At 38.3% G+C, this 21,750-nt stretch overlaps 1 protein-coding gene across 2 annotated transcripts in view; it reads left to right on the top strand.

The window, feature by feature from the left end:
• bmp2k (BMP2 inducible kinase) overlaps positions 1–21,750 on the top strand; it is a 102,428-nt gene that overhangs the window by 34,304 nt on the left and 46,374 nt on the right. For both annotated transcript variants that reach the window (XM_060826207.1, XM_060826197.1), the window contains exons 2-6: positions 3,055–3,173; positions 4,693–4,798; positions 6,137–6,279; positions 7,265–7,386; positions 19,519–19,600. In XM_060826207.1, the coding sequence (XP_060682190.1) occupies positions 3,055–3,173; positions 4,693–4,798; positions 6,137–6,279; positions 7,265–7,386; positions 19,519–19,600 (572 nt within the window). The remainder of the gene's footprint in view (positions 1–3,054; positions 3,174–4,692; positions 4,799–6,136; positions 6,280–7,264; positions 7,387–19,518; positions 19,601–21,750) is intronic.

Raw genomic sequence — 21,750 nt, 5'->3', positions numbered from 1 at the left:
TGCAACCATCTTCGTTTACTAGATAAGAATGCAGCAAGTGGTGAACTTACCCCCTGATTCCCATTGACATAATTAATTTTGGTGGTGTTCATGATTTTACACTTGTGTCCTTGACATCAACACTGTCTTTATTATCTCTCACCTCACCTCTGGACTTTCCATCTTTTGCCTATTTGAGCCAAGGCTGTATTGAGGTCCGGAGCTATCTGGCCCGACGGTTATTACTGTGCAAGTGCTACAGCTATCTCTGTTAACATCTTCGCTCCCATTACTGGGCTTTTATATTAACTGGATGCCAGAGTCATTTTTCTATTGCAACTGGTTGACTTAGGGATTGATGACAGTTAGTCATGGTGACTAATTATGATGCATATGTCTCTAGTTCAGTTGCCAGAATTATGTTAAAGCCTGTTGTCTTTACTATATCCAGTGTACTTATCTGCTATGTCATGTGAAGAGATGAGGATACTGGAATCTACAATGTCAATCTCCAATTATTTTCTTCAGCTCAACTTCTCTGATGAAGAGTATAGGGTTGCCAGCTTATCACATCAAGTTGCAAACATCTAAAGTCAACTCTGCTTTGGCTCTTGCTCTGAAGCTATGCTCTGACCTGATTGAAGTGGCAGATATTCATAGAACTGCCTTACATTGTGCTTAGTTAATGCATTGAAAATGGGACCACTACTTCTGTCTATAGTCTAGGTTCTTCACGTAAGTATTCAGGTAATCCTGTGCAATAGTTTTGTCGACTTGAAATCAGCTTGCAATGTATGCATAGTGCTCTTGGCTAGTGTTCTTTACTGTGATGGCAAAAGTTTAGTTGCTTGTTAGCCTTGGAGAAAAGAGAGACATTAGGCCCAACTTACTGATTTGTTGCAATGTACAATGCCTTATCCGAAGATCCAGCTTTAGAATGGTTAGTTTCTTTTTTTGACTGTGTTTCATTTTATGCAGTGATTCTGCAATCTGCTTTGTTGCAGAGTAGAGGATTTGTGGTGGTGACTCCTACCAGTGGTTATGAATGGTCACGTGTGATGGGTATATTTGTGAGGTTGAGCTGAGGAGAAAACTTGTTGGATTGATTCTGTTGCCAACTGATGGATGTCCAGTCTAGCAACTATACTGTAGGCTTGGCCAGATCATTTAATAAAGGGATGACTGAGTTGTTGTCAGTGGACATTAAAATTTTCTTACCAAAAGTACATTTGGTAGATCAATTCTCATCATGTGTTCTCCAAATGGTAAGCATGGAGAAGTTACTATTTCATAGGAACTATATAAATATTACAACTCAAATTGTTCTTTTGTCCAGTTTATACATTTGTCCTCCATATGAGCGGTTGTCTCAAACCAATGATCTTCCACATGACCGATGTGAAGGATTGTGATGTGACCATGGTTGTACGTTTAAAAGCGAACACTTCTTAATTGTCCTTCATGAAAAGAAAATCATCTGAGCAAACTTCTAAAAATGTTCTCTAATTCTGGCCTCTTGAGCATTCCAATTTGCACTGAGTCACCATTCATTGATTGCCCACTTTCATTCCTTTTCGAGATGGGCTTTGCTGGCTGAGACCAGAGTTTATTGTCCATCTCTAATTGCCAAGAAGGTGGTGGTAGGGCACATCTTTGAACTGCTGCAGTCCAGTGGTGTAGGTACATCCACAATTTGGAAGGGAATTCTAGGGTATCAACTCAATGACGGTAATGGGTGGCAATAAATTCTCAAATCAGAAAGGTGAATGATTTTGAGGAGAAGTTGCAAGGGGAACTCCCATGCATCAGTTATCCATGTACTTGTGAATGGTAATAATTTGGAAGATTCTATCTAAACAACCTTGGTGAATGTCTACTGCATCTGGTACATGGTACAATCTGCCTTGACTGTGCATCGGTGGCGGAGGGAGTGAATGATTGTGAATGTGTTAAATTGAGTTGCTTGCCTTTTCCTGGATGGTGTCAATCTGGAGTGTTGTTGGATGGAGCTGCACTCACCCAAACAAAATTGGAAGTATTTCATCGCACTCCTAATTTGCACCTTGTGGATGGTGAATAAGCTTTGGGAAATCAGGATGAATTATTTGCAGCGGGTTTCCTAGCCTCTGACCTGCTCTAGTAGCTACTGTATTTCTATGGCAAGTCTAATTCTATTTCTGTTCAGTGGTATCACCAGGATTCAAATAACATGAATTTGGCGATGGTAATACTGTTGCATGTCCAGGAATGATGGTTAGCTGCCTTGCAGATGCTATTGCCTGACCCTTGTGTGCAGGGATGTTATTTTCAACTTGTAACTTGTCAGCCCAAGCTTGTATATTGTTAAGGTCATGGCTTGTTTCAGTACCTGTGGAGTTGTGGATAGTGCTAAACACTGTGCAATGTTCACCAAACATTTTCAGTTCTGACCTGATGATTGACAGAACAGCTGAAGATGGTTGACCCCAGAGCACTATCCAGAGGAACTTAACAGCACTTATGGTGCAGTGATAGTATCCCTATCATTGGGCCATGAATCCCGGGTTCAAACCCTACCTGCTCCAGCAGGGTATAATAGATTGTTTAGAAAATATCTACCTTGAGGAATCCTTCCTCCTGACATCCTAAATTCTCAAATTCCTTCCTTAATCCCTCCACCTGTTTTTCAATTTTGAGTTCTTTAAATCTGTATGATATTTCTGCGGCCTAAAGGCAAATTTTGTGAGATACTGCTCCTGTGAAGTGGCTTGGAACATTTTATTATATTGAAGGTATTGTATAAATACAAAATTGTTTTCTGATGGAAAATTATGGAGCTACCATTTCTGTGTCATAAGCCAGGTTTTTACTAATTCTTCTTAATCTGGGCAAGAGACTAGTGACTTCTATTAAATCTTCCTAACTCTCTGGAGAGCAAAGCAATTAAAATACTCTAAGTCTCCTGTATAGATGTTATCGAAGTAGAATACTGCAGCCAAAATGTTGAAGCTGGTGTAATTCATAAGATGCTTTTTGTTTGAAGTAGTTCCTCTATGTCACATTAAAATACTTTTTTAAATTTTAAAATGTTCATAGGTGGATTCTCCATCGTGTTCTTGGCTCGAACTGTCAGTGGTGTACGTTGTGCCCTAAAACGCATGTATGTTAATGATGCCTATGACCTGAACATCTGTAAAAGGGAAGTCACTATTATGGTAAGGAAATTTTGATTTGGGTAATTTTGATTTGCAATGACACCTGGAAGAATATTTATACAACTCAATCATGTCCCCCTTCATTTTCCTCTGCTCCGAGGAATGCAATCCCAATTGGTCCATTCTCTCTTCATAACTGAAATTCGCCAGACTACGTGTGCACACCAAGGTCCCTTTGATCATCAGTGCTTCCCAGGGTCCTACTGTTCATACTGTATTCCCTTGCCTTGTTTGTCATTCAAGGGCATCACCTCTCATTTATAGTTATTTGGAAACCAACGGAATACTGCCAGAAGCGTGATTGTATGCTTTTTGCTTCTCAACTCTCATCAAGTTAGTTCTCCTTTACCCCTTTTAATGACATTCCCCCTTTCCAAAACATTTCTTTTGAGTGCTGTCACACTCCCTTGTTCATTCTTCCCTATTTTAGACTCTTTGTACTTTCGAACATTAAGCACCCAATTCTTATTATTTTTCAGCCACATTTCCTTTTAATGTGACTGTCGTATTTCCACATGGCTATTTGCGTTTGCAGTTCAGCAACTTTGCTTTTACGCGAGCATTGTAAACCTGTTGAAGTATTTGCAGTTTGTAATTTATTCCTATCATAATATGACACTACTTCTTTCTCTAAGAACACAAGAAATAGGAACAAGAGTAGACTGTATGCATGTTGAACCTATTCTGCCTTTCAGTATGGTTGTGCTAATCAAGTACTATTCCCACTTATTTGTGCAGTTTTTGCCCCCCATTTTCTGCTTTTAAATGATGTTTCCCATTCACCTGCCAATTTAGTTCAAATTCTTGCCAACCACAATAGTGAACCTGTAAAGACATTAGTCCTAATCCTACTGAGGTGCAACCCATCTGTATTTGAGTGAGAGCCTCCTAAAACTTAGAGTATGGGTCAGTTAGTTCACTTGGCTGCATGGCTGGTTTGTGATGCCAGCAGTATTGGTTCAATTCCTGCACTGACTAGGGTTACCAGGGCTGACTGGGTTCTGTCCTCCTCAACCTCTCTCCTCATCTAATGCCTGCTGAACTTCACATTAAACCATCATCACTTGTGTGTCTGTCTCTCTAATGAGAGAACAACCCTGTGTTTTGGTGGGACGATGACAGCTTTTCTTTTAAAACCTAGAAACCATAGGCTACAGTACAGAAAGAATTATTTAACTCATTGTGTTTGTACCAGCTGACTAAACTACCTGCCCATTCTAATCTCATTTACCAGCAATAGCTCTTTGCCCTGCAGCACTTCAGTTGAGGATCCAGGTTGCTTTCAAATGAGTTGAAAGTTTCACTTCAAGCACAAAATTGGGCTGCAAATTCTAGGCACCCACCATGAAAAAGCTTTAAGATAGGTCAATGAAATATTGCATATGAAATTTGAGCTGAAGTTGTGAGATGTACGTTAATCCACTAAAGTGTGCCGTTGTGTAATGCAACAAGTGCTTAACAACCAGAATGTAAGATCTTAATATCGTTTTGTCGTGAATTCTGTTTTGCTTTCTTTTAGAAAGAGCTCTCGGGCCATAAAAATATTGTTGGTTATTTGGATTGTAGCATTACATCAATTGGTGATAATGTTTGGGAAGTGCTTATTCTCATGGAATATTGCCGTGGTAAGTGCTATTTTAAGATGTCCGTGAAATGTTTTGTCTTTTATAGCTTTATGATGTACACAAATGCTTTGGTTTAATTTGTATTTTTACTTAATTACCTTAGTTGCCCTTTGGGCTGAATATCCCCGAGAAACCCAGTGACTGGAGTAAGAGATTGCTTCCACTAGCCTTAGAATATCACGGATTATTAAATTTTTGGCTACTATTAATAGTTCAAGCAAATAATATTTGTATACTGATTTTTTTTTTCTTTTGCAAACAAATGTTCAAAGGTGAAAAGTTGTCAGGACTCTACTTTTGGGTGGACTTAGAGTCATGGAGATGAACAGCATAGAAACAGACTCTTCGATCCAACTCATCTATGCCAACCAGATAGCCTAACTTAATCTTGTCCCATTTACCAGCACTTGGCCCATATTCTCCTCAACCCTTCCTATTCATATACCCATTCAGATGTCTTTTAAATGCTGGTATTGTACCAGCCTCCTCCAGTTCCTCTGCCAGCTCATTCCATACAGTGGCTGTGTGGAAAAAGTTGCCCCTTAAATCTTTCCCCTCTCACCTTAAACCTATGCCGTCTAGTTCTGGACTCCCCCACGCCAGGGAAAAGTCCTTGTTTATTTACCTATCCATGCCCCTCATGATTTTGTAAACCTCTATAAGGTCACCCCTCAGCCTGTGACGCTCCAGGGAAAATTTCCTCTCCCAGTAGCTCAAATCCGCCAACCCTGTCTACATACTTGTGCATCACTTCTGAATTGTGTCAGAGAGCTTGCGCAGACTCAGGATCCTGGTTCTGAAGTGGCTATGAATGTTCAGAAACAATGTAATGATTGCAAAATATGGCTGACCTCCTCTGTCCCCCAATCAAATTAACTTAATCACACTATTGTTTGGGTTTCACTAGCTGTACAGTGTCTGCTTTTGCCCCCTTTGGTTGTATGGACAGAGAGATGAGCAAAGCACAAGGGGGAATGTTATGAAGATTTTTTTTATTGTACTATCCTAACCCTTTCCTTTCCAAAAAAAAGGAGGAAATAATGTTTTCTATCCAAAGTACAGCTGTTGCTGTGTTCTTAAACAAAAATCTACCTTTTTTTATTGGAGGCTTTTGCTCAATAAAATAAGGTGTGCCAACACTGGAAATTAAGTACTTTCCATTTTATCCTTCATGTGTCAGAATCAAGTATTTGTGGATTGGGGGAGATTTTACAGACTTATGACTTCAATGTGTGAGAATTTTACATGTTGATTAATTTGTTAACAACATGAATCATTTACTTCCTGAGATTGAAACTTTTGTACAAGCAGAAACTGCTTCATGTATTTTTTTGACAGCGGGACAAGTAGTGAACCAAATGAACCAGAGGCTGCAGACAGGTTTTGCTGAAACAGAAGTTCTGCAGATTTTCTGTGATACCTGTGAGGCAGTTGCAAGGCTACATCAGTGCAAAACCCCAATCATTCACAGAGATCTTAAGGTAAGAATCAGTGAAGTAAAATGTTGAACATTTTTCCATGCTAGCGAGTTGCACAGGTTGTAATAGTTCAGAATTCTAATTAATTGCAATATCGTGAATATTGGCTCCTCCAATATTCTGTTGAGCTGCACTGAATTACAGTTGAAGATATTTTCATTTGAGAAATCAATATCACCTGACAGCTAAATCTCTAGATTCACTTTGAGAATTGAGCTGCATTTGGTCCCCAATCCCTTACTATCTTTGCTTTACAAAAAAATTATCTATCTCTGATTTAAAATTAACAATAAATCTAACATGAACTCTGTGGGAAAGAGGTCCAAACCTTTGTGTAGAAGTGGTTTCTAACATCTCTCCTGAATAGTTTTGTCTTAATATTTAGACTTTGCCCCTAGTTTTAGAATCTCCAAACATTGGAAGTACATTATTTACCCTGTCTTTTCCTGTTTATACCTTGAAGATTACCTCTGAACATACTAAATTGAAGAGAAAACAGGCCTAATTTGCATAATCTGTCTTCATAACTTAATCCCTGAAGTCTTCCTATTGCTGAGGCGAATATAACTTTCTTAAGATGTAGTGCCCACATCTGTTTTCAGAACTCCCAGTAGGGTTTAACCAGGGTTTCGAATAGCTGTAGCATAGCCTCTGTATCCCTGTACTCCCTTAGATACAAATTCCATTGGCTGCCTTGATTATTAGCTGCACATGTTTGTAAAATATGCGCCTGAACCCCCAAGTCTATTTGGATACCCACAATACTTTACTTCCTACTGTCTAGAAAAGTATCCTAATCTATCCTTTTTTTTGGTTCAAAATGGTTAACCTTACATTGAATTCCCAACTGCTGTCATTCTGTTCATTCATCTAATCGGAAATTATCCCTTTGTTATACTGTGACTATTGTCAGTATAAAATTACAATGTAACAGTATAAAACGTGTCCTTGTAATGGTAATATTTTCTTGTTTTTCAAACTTTATCAGGTTGAAAATATTTTGTTAAATGATAATGGAAATTATGTACTGTGTGATTTTGGAAGTGCGACTCACAAAATTCTCAATCCACAAGTACATGGTGTCAGTGCTGTGGAGGATGAAATCAAGAAGTAAGATCTGTTTTATTCATTTTTTTTTAACAAGCTTTACTTGTGTCTTTTTCAATATTCTGAAAGCTGACACAGTATTTTGTATTTCTGTTCATTGGCCATAGCAACTGCACTCCAGATGTTTTGCCCTTTGTTCTTTTATGTAGTTTCCACAATCATCATTCTATTGACTTTTCCCTTAATGTCTTCCATATAACCATTGCACATTGCTTTTCAAATCTGTAGCTTTTCTTACACTTAAACTGCTGATAACAGTAGTTTTATATTTTTAACCTTTCTGCCTAAACACCATTTTGACTGTACTTATTCCTGCTTGGCTGAGATGCCAAAATTGACTTCATTTACTTGTAATCACTCTTGATGTAATTACATAGTCACAATCAACTGTGCACACTCCTTTTACCTAAGATGCAAAAACAGTTTCAAAAACAGCTGTTCAGACTTTGTTGACATCTTGCTTGTGTTTTGTAGATTCTCATGAAAATGTCAAATATTTAAGACCTATTTTTTGACCAAAAGTTGGGTGTTAACTTTTAGGTGCATAATGTTTCAAGGAATTAGCACATACTTGATCTTAGATCCAAAGAACTCAATGATGTAAAGTAAAAATTAACATTGCTAAACAATTAATTTAAATTTTCTTATTTATTAAATAACATTACAAACTGTGCATACTTTATCTGATGTATAAAACTACAACATAATTTAATTGCAGCACTTTGCAGAAATCTTTTGAATCATTTTGAATCACTCAATTTGCCCCAAAACCCTGGTTGCATAGCAACAACATATGGCGTTTCCTCCTTTTTCTTCATTGACAGTGCTAGTAACTTCAGCATCATACCACAAATAATTGTCCTTGTTACTGTTGCATGTTGTTGATATTTCACATTATACGCTTTTGTTTGGCAGTATTTGGGATCAATTTTGGGCTTATTCCATGACTCTGGGTCAGTGTTGCTTATGAGAGTTCTTGCATGTTTCCATTTTTAGCGATTTTTTAAAAAAATTGTCTTCCAATATCCAATTGTTCCTTTTTTTTTGCACACTTTGGAGAGGCTTATTTGTACACATTCAGGGACTGAACAGCACTTAAGACTGCTCAGAACAGCAGCCATGTTAATCTCACATCACAAACTATATTGACATCAAGATGGGGTTTGAACAATAACTAGATCAGCAAGTGTGTTTCTTTTGTGCAATCATTTTTGTCTGTAATTCCATACTTTTAACTATTTCTTACAACCATCTTCATCCATTATTGTGACAATTAATCACATTTTTTAATTATTTGAAAACTTAAGTTCTGAAGTACACACCTTTTGATTTGTATTTCTATATTGTGTGTTAAGGGCAAGATATATTCTTGGTTTTATTCATGAGATCTAAGTCGTGTGTGGTTTTTGGAAATTTATTGGTTTATGTTGTGGTTATAGAGGATATTGGTTGGGCCACTTTTGGAATATTGTGTTCAGATCTGGTCTCCCTCCTATTGGAAGGATGTTGTGAAACTCGAAATGGTTCAGAAAAGGATTTAGAAGGATATTGCCAGGGTTGGAGGACTTGAGCTACAGGGACAGGTTGTGTAGCCTGGGGCTGTTTTCCCTGGACTGTCAGAAGTTGAGGTGGTGACCTTTATGGAGGTTTATAAAATCATGAGGGGCATGATTTAGAGTGAATAGGCATTGTTTTTTCCCTGGGGTGGGGGGAGTCCAGAACTAGAGGGCATCTGTTTAGGGTGAAGATGAGAAAGATTTAAAAGGATATGGTGTATGTATGAAAAGAGCTGCCAGAGGAAGTGGTAGAGACTGGTAAAATTATATTTAAAAGGCATCTGAATGAGTATATGAATAGGAAGGGTTTAGAGGGATATGGGTCAAGTGCTGGCAAATGGGACTAGATTAGTTTAGGATATCTGGTCAGCATGGATGAGTTGGACTGAAGGGTCAGTTTCTGTGGTGTACATCTCTATGACTGAATGCACATTTTCATGTCACAGTTAAACCTTTGAGGTGAGCAGTTAAATATATTGAAGAGAAAAAGATAGAAGGGGAAAAAAACTGCTGTTGCCTGGTAACAGCAGTCCAGTATTACAAAAAGAAAGAACCATTTAAAAGAAGAGGCTATGGGCAGTACTCTGCCAGAGAGAACAAGTTGGTAGTTGCAGAGTTGTAGATTTACAATCTTCAAAGTAGTCTGGGCTGAAAAGTCATCCTAATTAGCTTAAAAGTCAGGAAGAGAGGAGTTGTAGATGCAGAAGACAGTGGTTGATCGGAGTTTAATGAATTTAAAAGTAAGTGAATTGTGTAAGTATTGGAAAAAGCTATTCTATTCAGAAAATAGCATTGAGTGAACATTTGCCAAAAACAAATTGATGACAGCTGGATCAAATGAACAAAAACTTGTAGAGATGGGCAACCTTGCGCTGAGCTTTACAGTCAGTAAGGGTTTTGCTGAGGTTAAAAGAGTTGCATTTTTATTTTTAATAATAAGATCATTTCAAATAGTTCTTATGAAGTGTAGCAAAGTTCGTTTCTTTTTCTGTAAGAAAACCTTACATATTCTTTTGTTCAGAATATATTCAGCCCTGACCTTCCAAGATAAACAAAAAACAAAAAGTTAGATTTATAGTATGTCAGGCCAAGTTTCACTCTAGGGTCTTTACTGCCCAGCATTACCATCACCTTGGATTATAGCAAAGTGGACATTCTTTTTTTGGATTAATTGTTTGAACTTAAAATGGATCTGTCAATCTTCAGAAACAAGTACATGGATGTACTAAACACAGGTGAAGAATTGGTCTCTTTTCCAGGTATATGTTCTTAGAACCTATCAGGAAGGAATAGATGGTTTGTACAGTCAAAATTCTTCCTTGGTTATTGCTAATGAGAATCAGACCAAGTGAATATTTTCTGAATATTTTATTCCAAATAGGTGTTTGCTTATTATTTTAATCAAGGAGCCAAACCAATAAAGATGTTGAGAGAAATTGAAATACAACAAATGCTGATGCAAGATGATTATACAACTTGTCCTCCATAGCAGCTGCTGATAGAGAAAATTCTTAATTGGAAGTACCTTCTATATCTGAAGATTATAATGTGGTCCCATGTGTATTGAGTTGGATTAAAAAATAACTTACTAAGTGGAAAAGTTGTACAGGTAGAGGACCCTTTATCCAAAATGCTCGGGACCATCAATTTTTCGGAACTTGGAATTTTTCGGTTTTCAGAATGTGAGAGTTTAATGGTGAAATTTTTAAAAATCTTACTGGAGAAACAAAGTTCTAACTAAGAACAACATACTTGGCTATGCCCTCCCATGTCCACAACCCCCCCCCCCCCCCAATGTTGCATCTGAATGACAGTGGGTATCGACATGAGTTAACCGTTTGCTCGTCAAGCAGCCTTGTTAATGAGAAAAAAATCCTTCGGATTTCTGAGCTTTTCAGTTTTTGGATGTTCTTATAAAGGATCTTCTACCTGTATTTGAAATAGTGCAACAAATCCTAAGAAAATACCTTTAAAGGCGACAGGACAAGTGGAGAAAGCAGTTAATGCAGGGCCCCCTATGTTAATAGGGGCGTCAAATACAAGAATAAGGAGGCCCTGTTGAATTTGTGTAAGGCATTTTTGACTTCAGCTGGCGTATTCTGAACAGTTGTGGATTTCACATTATATAGAAAGGATGAGAGTGCATAGAAGAGAGTGGAGAAGTGATTTTTGAGAATTGTTCCATGACTGAGACGCTTCAGTTATGAGGATAAATGGCAAAAGTTGGGACTGTTCTCCTTGGAGAGAAAAAGGCTGAGTGGAGATTTGAGGAACAAGAGGGCATAGGTGATGAGGGAAATGTTTTCACTCTGAGTCATTTGGGTATGGAATGCACTGCCTGGAAGTGTGGTAAGTAGACGTTGGGTGGTCTATTTAGATAGAAATAGTGTGGAAGGGTGTTGAGAAGAAGCCGGAAATTGGCACTAGGTAATGATGCTCATTTAAAACACTGGTACAGGCATGATCCATGCCTCCTGTGTTGTAACAATTCTGTGATTAATTCTGACTGTTCTATCTGAACCATAGGCTCAAAGATCAGATCAGAAGATGACGAGTCTCTTTGCATGAGAAAGTTGACGTATCAATTCAGTTATCTGAAACTATTTTTGAAAACATAAATAAAAAGGAGGAAGGAAAAGAGAATGAAGCTGTGATGCTTCGCTTATTTAGATTAGACTAGACTTACAGTGTGGAAACAGGCCCTTCGGCCCAACAAGTCCACACCGACCCGCCGAAGCGCAACCCACCCATACCCCTACATTTACCCCTTACCTAACACTATGGGCAATTTAGCTTGGCCAATTCACCTGACCCGCACATCTTTGGACTGTGGGAGGAAACCGGAGCACCCGGAGGAAACCCACGCAGACACGGGGAGAACGTGCAAACTCCACACAGTCAGTCGCCTGAGTCGGGAATTGAACCCGGGTCTACAGGCGCTGTGAGGCAGCAGTGCTAACCACTGTGCCACCGTGCCGCCCACTACCACTGTGCCACCGTGCCGCCCACTATACCACTATATCTTGAAGAGAAATGTAACAAATGAATCCTAAGTTGATAGCTGTATCAACAGCCTACTCAGAAATTGAATGAGGAGTTGTTTTTTTAAACAGACAACCTATTAATGAGAAAATGGAGATCACCAGCTTGTGCGGAACTTGAATAATCAATCAGCTGGCAGTTCCAATTGAGAATCAAAACAAAATTTTACAAGTGGCTCTCAAATGGCTGTTTGATGTGTGATGATACCATGGCTTGAAGAGGTGCATTGTGTCCTTTAATTTTTGGACAGGATAAGACCATAAGACATAGGAGTGGAAGTAAGGCCATTCGGCCCATCGAGTCCACTCCACCACTGATGGGCATTTCAACTCCACTTACCAGCGTTCTCCCCATAGCCCTAAATTCTTGATGTCACAAGGAATTAATCAATCTCGGCCTTGAAGCCATTTAGCATCCTGGCCTCCGCTGCACTCCGCGGCAATGAATTCCACAGGCCCACCACTCTCTGGCTGAAGAAATGTCTCCGCATTTCTGTTCTGAATTTACCCCCTCTAATTCTAAGGCTATGTCCCCGGGTCCTAGTCTCCTCACCTAGTGGAAACAATTTCCTAGCGTCCACCCTTTCCAAGCCATGTATTATCTTGTAAGTTTCTATTAGATCTCCCCTTAACCTTCTAAACTCCAATGAATACAATTCCAGGATCCTCAGCCCTTCCTCGTATGTTAGACCTGCCAGTCCAGGTATCATCCGTGTGAATCTCTGCTGGACACACTCCAGTGCTAGTATGTCCCTCCTGAGGTGTGGGGCCCAAAACTGGACACTACTCCAAATGGGGCCTAACCAGAGCTTTATAAAGGCTCAGTAGCATATCGCTGCTTTTATATTCCAACCTTTTATAAGTCAGAGGTATGGAGCAGTCTACTCTGCTACTGGAGTAGACAGTTTGTAAGGCATTGGGATTTTTTTTTAAAAGTTGGAACAATAGAAGCAGCCTAAATGGGTAGGGTTAGGCCCCCACAGAACCAGACTTTTAGTTTTCAGAAGTTGTTGTTGCTGGGTTTTGAAAATGGATGGAAACTGCAGTATATCTCTCTCTGACGCACCACGTCAGAATTTTTTCTTGATGTTTTCCTCCTGGAATGGAGAATTGGCTGAGAGACAATCTATTTTTATGAACTTGTCTTTTATCAGGGATATGTTTATGGAATGTTTCTTTTGTGTAGCAGTTAGTGTTTAGTATTAAAAATCTATTATTTTAAGTTTTCCAATAGAACTAAGCTATTTCAATTTCTTCTTGTCGTGAATTTTAACTATAGTCTATGAATAAAGTATGTTTTGCTTCAAATCTGGTAGCTTGACCAGTCGAATTGCATCTGGAACACAATGCCTTGCATTTACCTTTTAAGTTAAGGAAAAGTTGGTCTAGACCTTATCCTCTTCTATTTTGAGGGGGTTTGGTCTGATCCATAACACATGGCAGATTACTTGTTATTAGGTAAACACAGGTTTAAATACTAAGGACTACATTTGCGAACAGATTTACTGACGAAACATTTTTATTGGCCAGGTTTACATAAATAATTGGTTAAACTTGGTCAGACACCTTTGTAATTTTGATTTTGTTATTTCAAAAATATATTTATAAAAAAAATCTTAGTCACAATGCAGCAGTAGATCAAGGAAATAAACAAATATTGGAATATTAGTGCACTATGGAGCTGTTTGGGCCGAACCTTGAGAAAAACAGACTTTCTTTGCAAAGGCACATTCCAGAAGGAGGTGTCTGACCGTCCCAACCACTGCCCCTCCCCACCCCCCCCCACCCCCTTACCATGAGATATTTCAGTTCTTTTACATGATAATGTATTAATTTGAATAATCTATCATTTAGAAGTATTCAAAGAAGTAATGAATAGTTTGGAAATAAAACAACTTGTATCTTCTGCATTTCATTCACGATGTCATTTTTGTAAAGACTATGATTAGAGTTTGTTGTTCGGACTGTACTAATGTTTGGGATAAAAGAATTTCCTTGTTACTGTTTGTCATTAGGAATGCCCCTAATGAGTCCACTGGATTCAGCTATTTTGAACTGATTTACCAGCTTGAGATGAGAGGATCTCAGTTGTTCTTGTGACAACGTTGCTCCCTTAACAAGGTTATGTTGTCCTTGATTTGTTTTTGAAATGTTGAATGAGAGAGTTGCCTAGAGGCAAATTTGATCATTGCTAACAATACTGCCTTGTGAAAAAGGCTTTCAAGTTTTGGGAAAAAAACGCTTGTAAATTGAAAGGGGAGTGGCCTGTTCTCCCATCTCAGCTTGTCTCTGGTTTGGTTTGGTTAAAGCAGTCAATCAGTTTTGAGGCTGCTGGTCAAAGAAACCCCTCCATCTCTCTCTCTTCCCCCTCTCTCCCCTCTCTCTTTCCCCTTTCTCTTTCCCGTCTCTCCCGTCTCTCCCCTCTTCTCTCGTCTCTCTCCTCTTGTCTCTCTCCTCTTCCCCCTCCTCCTTGTTTATAATTAAGTGGTTGGGCCAGCTGCATCCCTCCCTGGACTATCCACATTATACCTGCTTAAAATAACTGGCATAGTTAGGGTCTGGGCTACTTGTTCGAAATGTTTACAGGTGTCTGGCCTGGTGCCTAACACTCTTCTGATCTGTATATGCAACTGCTGAGAAATACTACAAAGTATTTGGCTTGGCCAAAGTACATTTGAAGACTGCTCAACAGACAATGGAAACTAGTGCAGATAAAAGGCCAAACCTACATTTTGTTGTTGGAGGTGAGTTATTAGTACTGTTGCTTGATTTTGGGAAACCATTGAAAGCAATTATCAAAGAACATTATCAAAAAATACTATCTTAAATTTTTCTATGCTATAGAGTAGTAGTGGATTTTCAATTTTTTTTCTGACCTGTAGTACTGTCGTGGCATCTGACAAATATGCTAGAAATGGGTGATAAACTTGAAAGGGCAGAGGAATGTCAGTTTCTCCAACGTTGAACTGTTTTAAGTTATAGTTTTGCAAGTGAGCTGTTAGTGTTTCTTTCTCGTCTTTGGTTAAAACTACTTAATTGCAATAAATAGTAATTTTGTTGTAAATAAAAATCTGGTGTGCATATTCTTATAACCTGAATTAGATGATTAAGTGAAGTTTAGTAGTTTAATCAAATGTTCACATTTGTGATGATTCTGTGGATCGTGGGGCTTGATTTCCAGGGAACTGTGACAAAATTTGGCTCTATAGCCACAATTTTAAAGTAAAAACAATGCAAGACTGGGTGTAGAGTTGGTGTAAGTGAATAAAGGATAAAGACCGTGTTTTGTGTTAAGAAATAAAATGGCTCCAGGAACTGCCAAAACATTCCTGCCAGCTATTTATGGCAAGTTTTAAGAGATTAGAAAGGCTAGGTTGGTGGAATTGGCAAGCACGTTAGAAGTCGCATTACCTGCATAGCCAAATAGTTCATGTTGAGTTACAGTTAAAGCAAGTTGAGCATGAAGAACATGAAGTAGTTTGAAATAGAAAGGGAGTGGGAGTTGAAAAGAATGGAAATGAAAAAATTAGAATTGCAAGGAAGAAGAGAATAAGTACTTGATCTTTAAATTACGTACTTTCTAAAAATGAACATCAGATGCTGATGCACATTGAGATGAAAAAAGTTAGTCATAATCTCAATTCCAACATGTAAATGTTATACAGGTCCTTCAACATTTGAGAAAAAGGATGCAGTGTTGTCTCATGTCATTTTGAGGAAAAAGGAAGCAAGGTAACTAAGTTGGCTGAAGGAAAGGTAGGAGAGAGTAGCACTGCAGATGCTCAGTAGGCTGATGAACTGAATAATTATTTCGCATCAATCTTCATGTTGGAAGACATGAATAATATCCCAAAAAATTAAGAAAAAGTAAGGGGGCAGAGCTGAGCATGCTGGCCATCACCAAGGAGATGGTGCTAAATAAACTGAATGGCTTGAATGGATAAATCACCTGGACCAGATGAACTACACCCTCGCATTCTAAGGGAGATAGCTGAAGAGATAACAGAGGCGTTAGTGGTGATCTTTTGGGAATCGCTAGAATCAGGAAAGGTCTCAGAGGACTGGAAAATCACTAACATGACACAGCTGTTTAAAAAAGAAGGCAAAAGACAGGAAATTACTGACCAATCAGCCTAACCTCAGTTATGGGTAAGATCCTGGAATCCATTGTGTAGGATGATATTTCTGATAATTGGAAGTATATGGTAAAATAGGGCATAGTCATCATGGAGTCACCAAGGGGAGGTCATGCCTGACAAATCTGCTAGAATTGTTTTGAGGAAATAATGAGCATGTTAAACCAAGGCGAGCCAATGGATGTTATCTACCTGGACATCAAGAAGGCCTTTGACGAGGTGTTGTTCAGGAGGCTACTGAGTAAGATAAGGGCCCAAGATGACAAAGGCAAAGTGCCAGCATAGATAGAAGCTCGGCTGTCGGGCCAAAAGCAGAGTGTGGGGCTGGAAGGGCCCTGCACAGGATGGCAGCCGATGACAGGTGGTGTTCTACAAGGTTTAATGCTGGGACCACAACTTTTCACTTTAAATGTTTAACAATCTAATTGAAGGAGCTGAGGGCATTCTGCTAAGTTTGCAGATGATGCAAAGATAGGTAGTGGGACAGGTGGTATTGAGGAGGCGGAGAGGCAGCAGAAGCATTTGGACTGGTTTGGAGAGTGGACAAAGAAGTGGCATTTGGAATACAAAGTGGGAAAGTCTGAGGTCATGCACTTTAGTAGGAAGAATGGAGGCATGGACTATATTTAAAATGGGGACAAAATTCAAAGTCTGAAAAGAGACTTGGGAGTCCTAGGCCAGGAGTTTCTCAAGGTAAACTTTAGAAGTTGAGTCAGTAGTTAGGAAGGCAAATGCAATGATGGCATTTATTTTGAGAGGACTTGAATATAAAAGCAGGGATGTATTTCTGAGGCTCTGGTCAGACCACATTTAGAGTATTGTGTGCAGTTTTGGGCCCCAAATCTCAGGAAGGATGTACTGGCCCTGGAGTGTGTTCAGAGGAGGTTCACGAGAATGGTCCCAGGAATGGAAAGCTTATCATACGAGGGCCATTTGAGGACTCTGGGTCTATACTCTGTGGAGTTGAGAAGGATGATGGGATATCTAATTGAAACATACAGAATATTGAATGGCCTGGACAGAATGGATGTTGGGAAACTGTTTCCGTTGACAGGAGAGACTAGGGCCCGAGCGCACTGCCTTAGAGTGAAGGGGAAGATCTTTTAGAATGGAGATAAGGAGAAACGTCTTTAGCCACAGAGTGATGAATCTATGGAATTCATTACCACAGAAAACTGTGAAGGCCAAAACATGTTTTAATAGTTTGTGTTGTAGAAATAGTGTCCCCACTTCGTCAGTTGTATTGCAGTGAATTTGCGTTGACAAAACGGGTGTTATAACAGAACGAGCTGTATAATATTTACTGATGAACAATTAATCACAATATGGTTCGATGGCTGTAAGTTTGGGATGGACTCTTACATGAGAAATATGAAGAATTTTTTAATGCCAAAATGCATGAGGTTGAGACTTAGATATGACCTTTTTTGACACTAGTTTATGCAAGTTGAATCTGGAAAACATAACTTATGCTTTAATGAAGAATGGAAAAACTGAGAGTAGCATCTACTTCGATTTTTCAACTGTGCTGAAAGATGTGAGATTTACATTTTTGAATGTTAAATTAGTGTTTATGAATTTGGTATGTTTGTGAAGGTTCTTAATAATTAACCAGGTCAGTCTTTTCAAAACATGATTTTAAATAGAGCAGTAGACTGGAGGCCTCCTGGAGAATTCATGGGTTTTTGTTCATGTTGCGGGGTTTTATAACAAGAGAAAAGATATATCAAGCTACCATTTAGCAGAAGCTTGCATGAATAAGTTTTTTTTAAAAACGTTATTTAAACTTGTTAAATTCAGTTATAAATAGACTGGATGGAATTCAGATGTAAGAGTAATCTCTCTTTGGCGGAATTTGTGCAGAGCAGTTGAGGGAATAAGTTAGTTTTTGTAAGTGTCTCAGTTATGTGAGTCAAAGGGTAAGGCCCTGAACCTCTCAGGACTGAAATTGAGCAGAAGCAGTTAAAACTACCTACAGATTTGATGTGGCAGGAAAGTTTCTTTGGATTTTAACTACAAAATGATGGAATTGGGGAGCTGGTGGGACTTTGTTTTGCAATGTATTTGAAATCTTTTAAACTGCACTTTTTGTAGGCAGCTTGCTTTCCTTTACATTATTTTTTCTTTCTTTTGAATAATAATATGTTTAATTGTTAAAACTGAATTTTTAGCCTCGTGTTTTGTATCTTGCCATACTCAAAGTGAAGAACTTGTGTTATTTTGAACTATTTATCATTGCAGGAATTAGAATATTGTAACTCTCATTGTAATGTTTAGTGGGAAAATAATCAATTTATTATTAGGTGTAACATTTCACAAAGATTAAAAAAAATTGCTTTGTGAGAAAAGCATTGATCCTGCAAATATCTGTTTGCTAAATGCTTAGAATATCCTGATTATGCTCGAAACGTCAACTCTACTGCTCCTCAAATGCTGCCTGACTGGCTGTGCTGTTTCAGGACCACACATTTTGGTTAGAATATGTATAGTATATATTTCAGCTACTGGAAATTTCCCAAAGCAATTTACAGTCCCAATCAGTTGATACAGTACCAAATAGTCATACCTGAAATCATGGCATTTAACAAAAATGCATGTCACAAGTATTGCATTATAATCCATAATGCCAAACATGTTTAGTATATTGCACATGTAATGGTTTGACATGATTCTTGTCTCCACTGGGGCAGAAGTTGGATAGGAGCCAAGAAGCTAATCATTGATGACCTAATGTGAGGGAAATACAAAAACAAACAAAGACCATGTCAAATTTGAAAATTTCACTTTGTTCCATCTCTAGTTGAGAATGGGCATGGGAAAATAAGTGACACAAAGGTTTTGTGAAAACCTAATTAGTTATCACTTTTAGATTTTCCTATGTAAAGTTGACTCATTTGGTTGTACAGAATTTGAGACACTGAAGACACAATAATATTGATGTGAAATTGAGCCAAGCATTTTACAAATGTAATGCAGAGAATCATGAAAAAAGACGGGTTCTTAATTTTAAAAAGCCAACTGGCTTGGTGTTGTGTACTTCAAGTTTGATCAGTTGTTCTGTAGGCATCAAGTAAGTTTTAAAGAACAAATACAAGAATTAACTAAAAGCAGCTTTAGTATCTGGAGACTTATTGCATTTCTAAATCTGTTTTCTCTGCCCTCATCCAGATCACTCCAAACCTTTTCAATATTTCACTATTGTGCTACTATCTCTTTTTTTAAAAAAAAAATTCTTGTGTGAACCCCATCAATTATATTTAATTAGCAAGTGTGTTTTTATATATTTTGATTCTGTAATTATTGCAAAGTCAGAACAAATGTAACAAGTGTTTAAATTAACTATGGGAAAATTATAGTAGAACAGATTACATAAAAGTAAATGTCTTTTTTTTTGCTTTCTAGATATACAACGTTGTCTTATAGAGCCCCTGAAATGATTAATCTTTATGGAGGAAACTCAATCACAACAAAATCTGATATATGGGTGAGCAAAACTTTTAAAATCCCTCAGGACTTCACAAGTATTTTAAAATATGTGGGATTAGAAGGGAACAGTTATACTTGCCAGATCCTTGCAGGTGTGATGTGAGTAAAATTCTGTATGATTTGAAGATGGAACCCTGCTTGAGGAAAGAGAACCATTTATCATCTAATTGGTTTTGCAGGAAGGACACAAGGGGTGGTATACTAATAAATGGAAAAAGTGTGCCAGGAATAGGAATAGTCTGTGGCCTGAGGTGATTCAGAGATCCTCAAGAAAATAAGACATGAGTTCAGAATGAGAGTGGAGAAGCCTCCACAGAGACTTGGTCTGATGGGAGAGGGGAAGGGAATCGCATTTAGTGTTTTGGGTAGCTTTGAATGTGGTTAATACATTGTGGAAGTTTGATAGAAGTAGGTAGCATAATTATTACATGTGCTTTTTTTGTGACATCTTTGCAGGTTCTTAAGTTGCCATCCTTAAGTGCTTGCTTTTGTCATTGTACGAAAACTGTCCGTTTTTGTCAGAGAGAGCAGACTTCTGAATACTTATCTTTCCACGTTTTGGCACAAATGAATTCTGCTATTTACAAAGATCACCACTGCCCTCCAGTGGCACAATGTTTTGTCGTTCAGTACTTTGTATAGAGCAAACTTGAAAGCATCCTTCATTTTGTTAATAGAACATTGAACATTACAGCACAGCATAGTACAGGCCCTTCGGCCCTCGATGTTGCGCCAACCTGTGGACCCAATCTGAAGCCCATCTAGCCTACACTATTCAGTTTTCATCCATATGTTTATCCAATGACCACTTAAATACCCTTAAAGTTAGTGAGTCCACTATTGTTACAGCGGTGGGTTCCACGTCCCTACCACTGAGTAATGAAACTCCCTCTGACACCTGTCCTATATCTATTACCCCTCAATTTAAAGCAATGTCCCCTCATGCTAGTCTTCACCATCAGAGGAAAATGCCTCTCCCTGTCCACCCTATCTAACCCTCTGATTATCTGGTGTGCTTCCAATTAAACCTGTTGGACCATAACCTGGTGTGTGATATTTAACTTTGCACACCCCAGTCCAATACCGGCATCTCCAAATTATGATTATCTTATACGTCTCAATTAAGTCACCTCTCAACCTTCTCTGTTACGAAAACAGCCTCAAGTCCCTCAGCCTTTTCTCATAAGACCTTCCCACCACAGTAGGCAACATCCTGACTGATGACTGACCTCCAAAATAGCTCGTCCAGCTGCAGAATCTAATATAGAGGACACAGTCTCAGGGTCTATTTACCTCCTGTTCAATGTCATCTTAGTTTGTTTTCTCTTTCTGTTGCATCCTGTCTCGCATTCTCTAATATTTTCTCTTTATTCCCCTCTTCCATTTCCTTTCTCTTGTACTTTCACCAAATGCCTAACTCCTAACCCTTCTTGTAACTAGCTAAAATTGTATGAATTCAGATATCAGAGGCATTGTTTTCACCTGGAGCTGGTTTTTATTGTTTAAATGTTCATACTGTTGGAATCTGTTGGTAATAATCATGGATGTCAAAGATACTACAGTATTTTATGATCATATGTTTTTAGGAAGAGAAATGTTTTTAATGAAAGTTATCTGATCTCCTGTGATGCCTGATGCAATACTTAACTGTAGTTTTTGTAAAACTGCAAGTTTAGGAAGGACACTGTCACCCAGAGTACATATTGGGGAATTATGAGTTACTTCCTGTTGATCTTGAATTTATAAACTGTCCAATACTCTGTAAAGAGTCTGCTTAAATAAAACCTATTATAATTTGAATTTTTTTAAACTCGGGTTGGGTGACTGTCAACTTAAAAAAAAATTATCTTTCTACAGTTTGCAATGTATCTCAGAAAAGTAAAAAGTACGGACAATCTTACAATTTGCAATACGAAATTTTAGAGTCCTAACATAAGTTTATATCTGTAATGTAAAAATCTTTACAACATTCTAAAACAAAGTATGCTGCAGGCAGTAATACACCAAATAGCCAAAATTTTGTTCAGAGGTCGAATAGAAGGACTATTTAAGGAGAAAAGCGAGTATGAAGGTGTAGCAAAGAAATTTCAGCACTTGGAACAGCTCCGAAATGGTATGGTCACCTGTGGTGGAGCAGTTGCGTAAAAG

The sequence above is a fragment of the Hemiscyllium ocellatum genome, chromosome 1 (assembly GCF_020745735.1).
Source record: "Hemiscyllium ocellatum isolate sHemOce1 chromosome 1, sHemOce1.pat.X.cur, whole genome shotgun sequence".
Taxonomy (NCBI): domain Eukaryota; kingdom Metazoa; phylum Chordata; class Chondrichthyes; order Orectolobiformes; family Hemiscylliidae; genus Hemiscyllium; species Hemiscyllium ocellatum.
The sequence above is the reverse complement of the archived record's forward strand: the minus strand, read 5'-3'. Positions and strand labels throughout refer to the sequence as shown.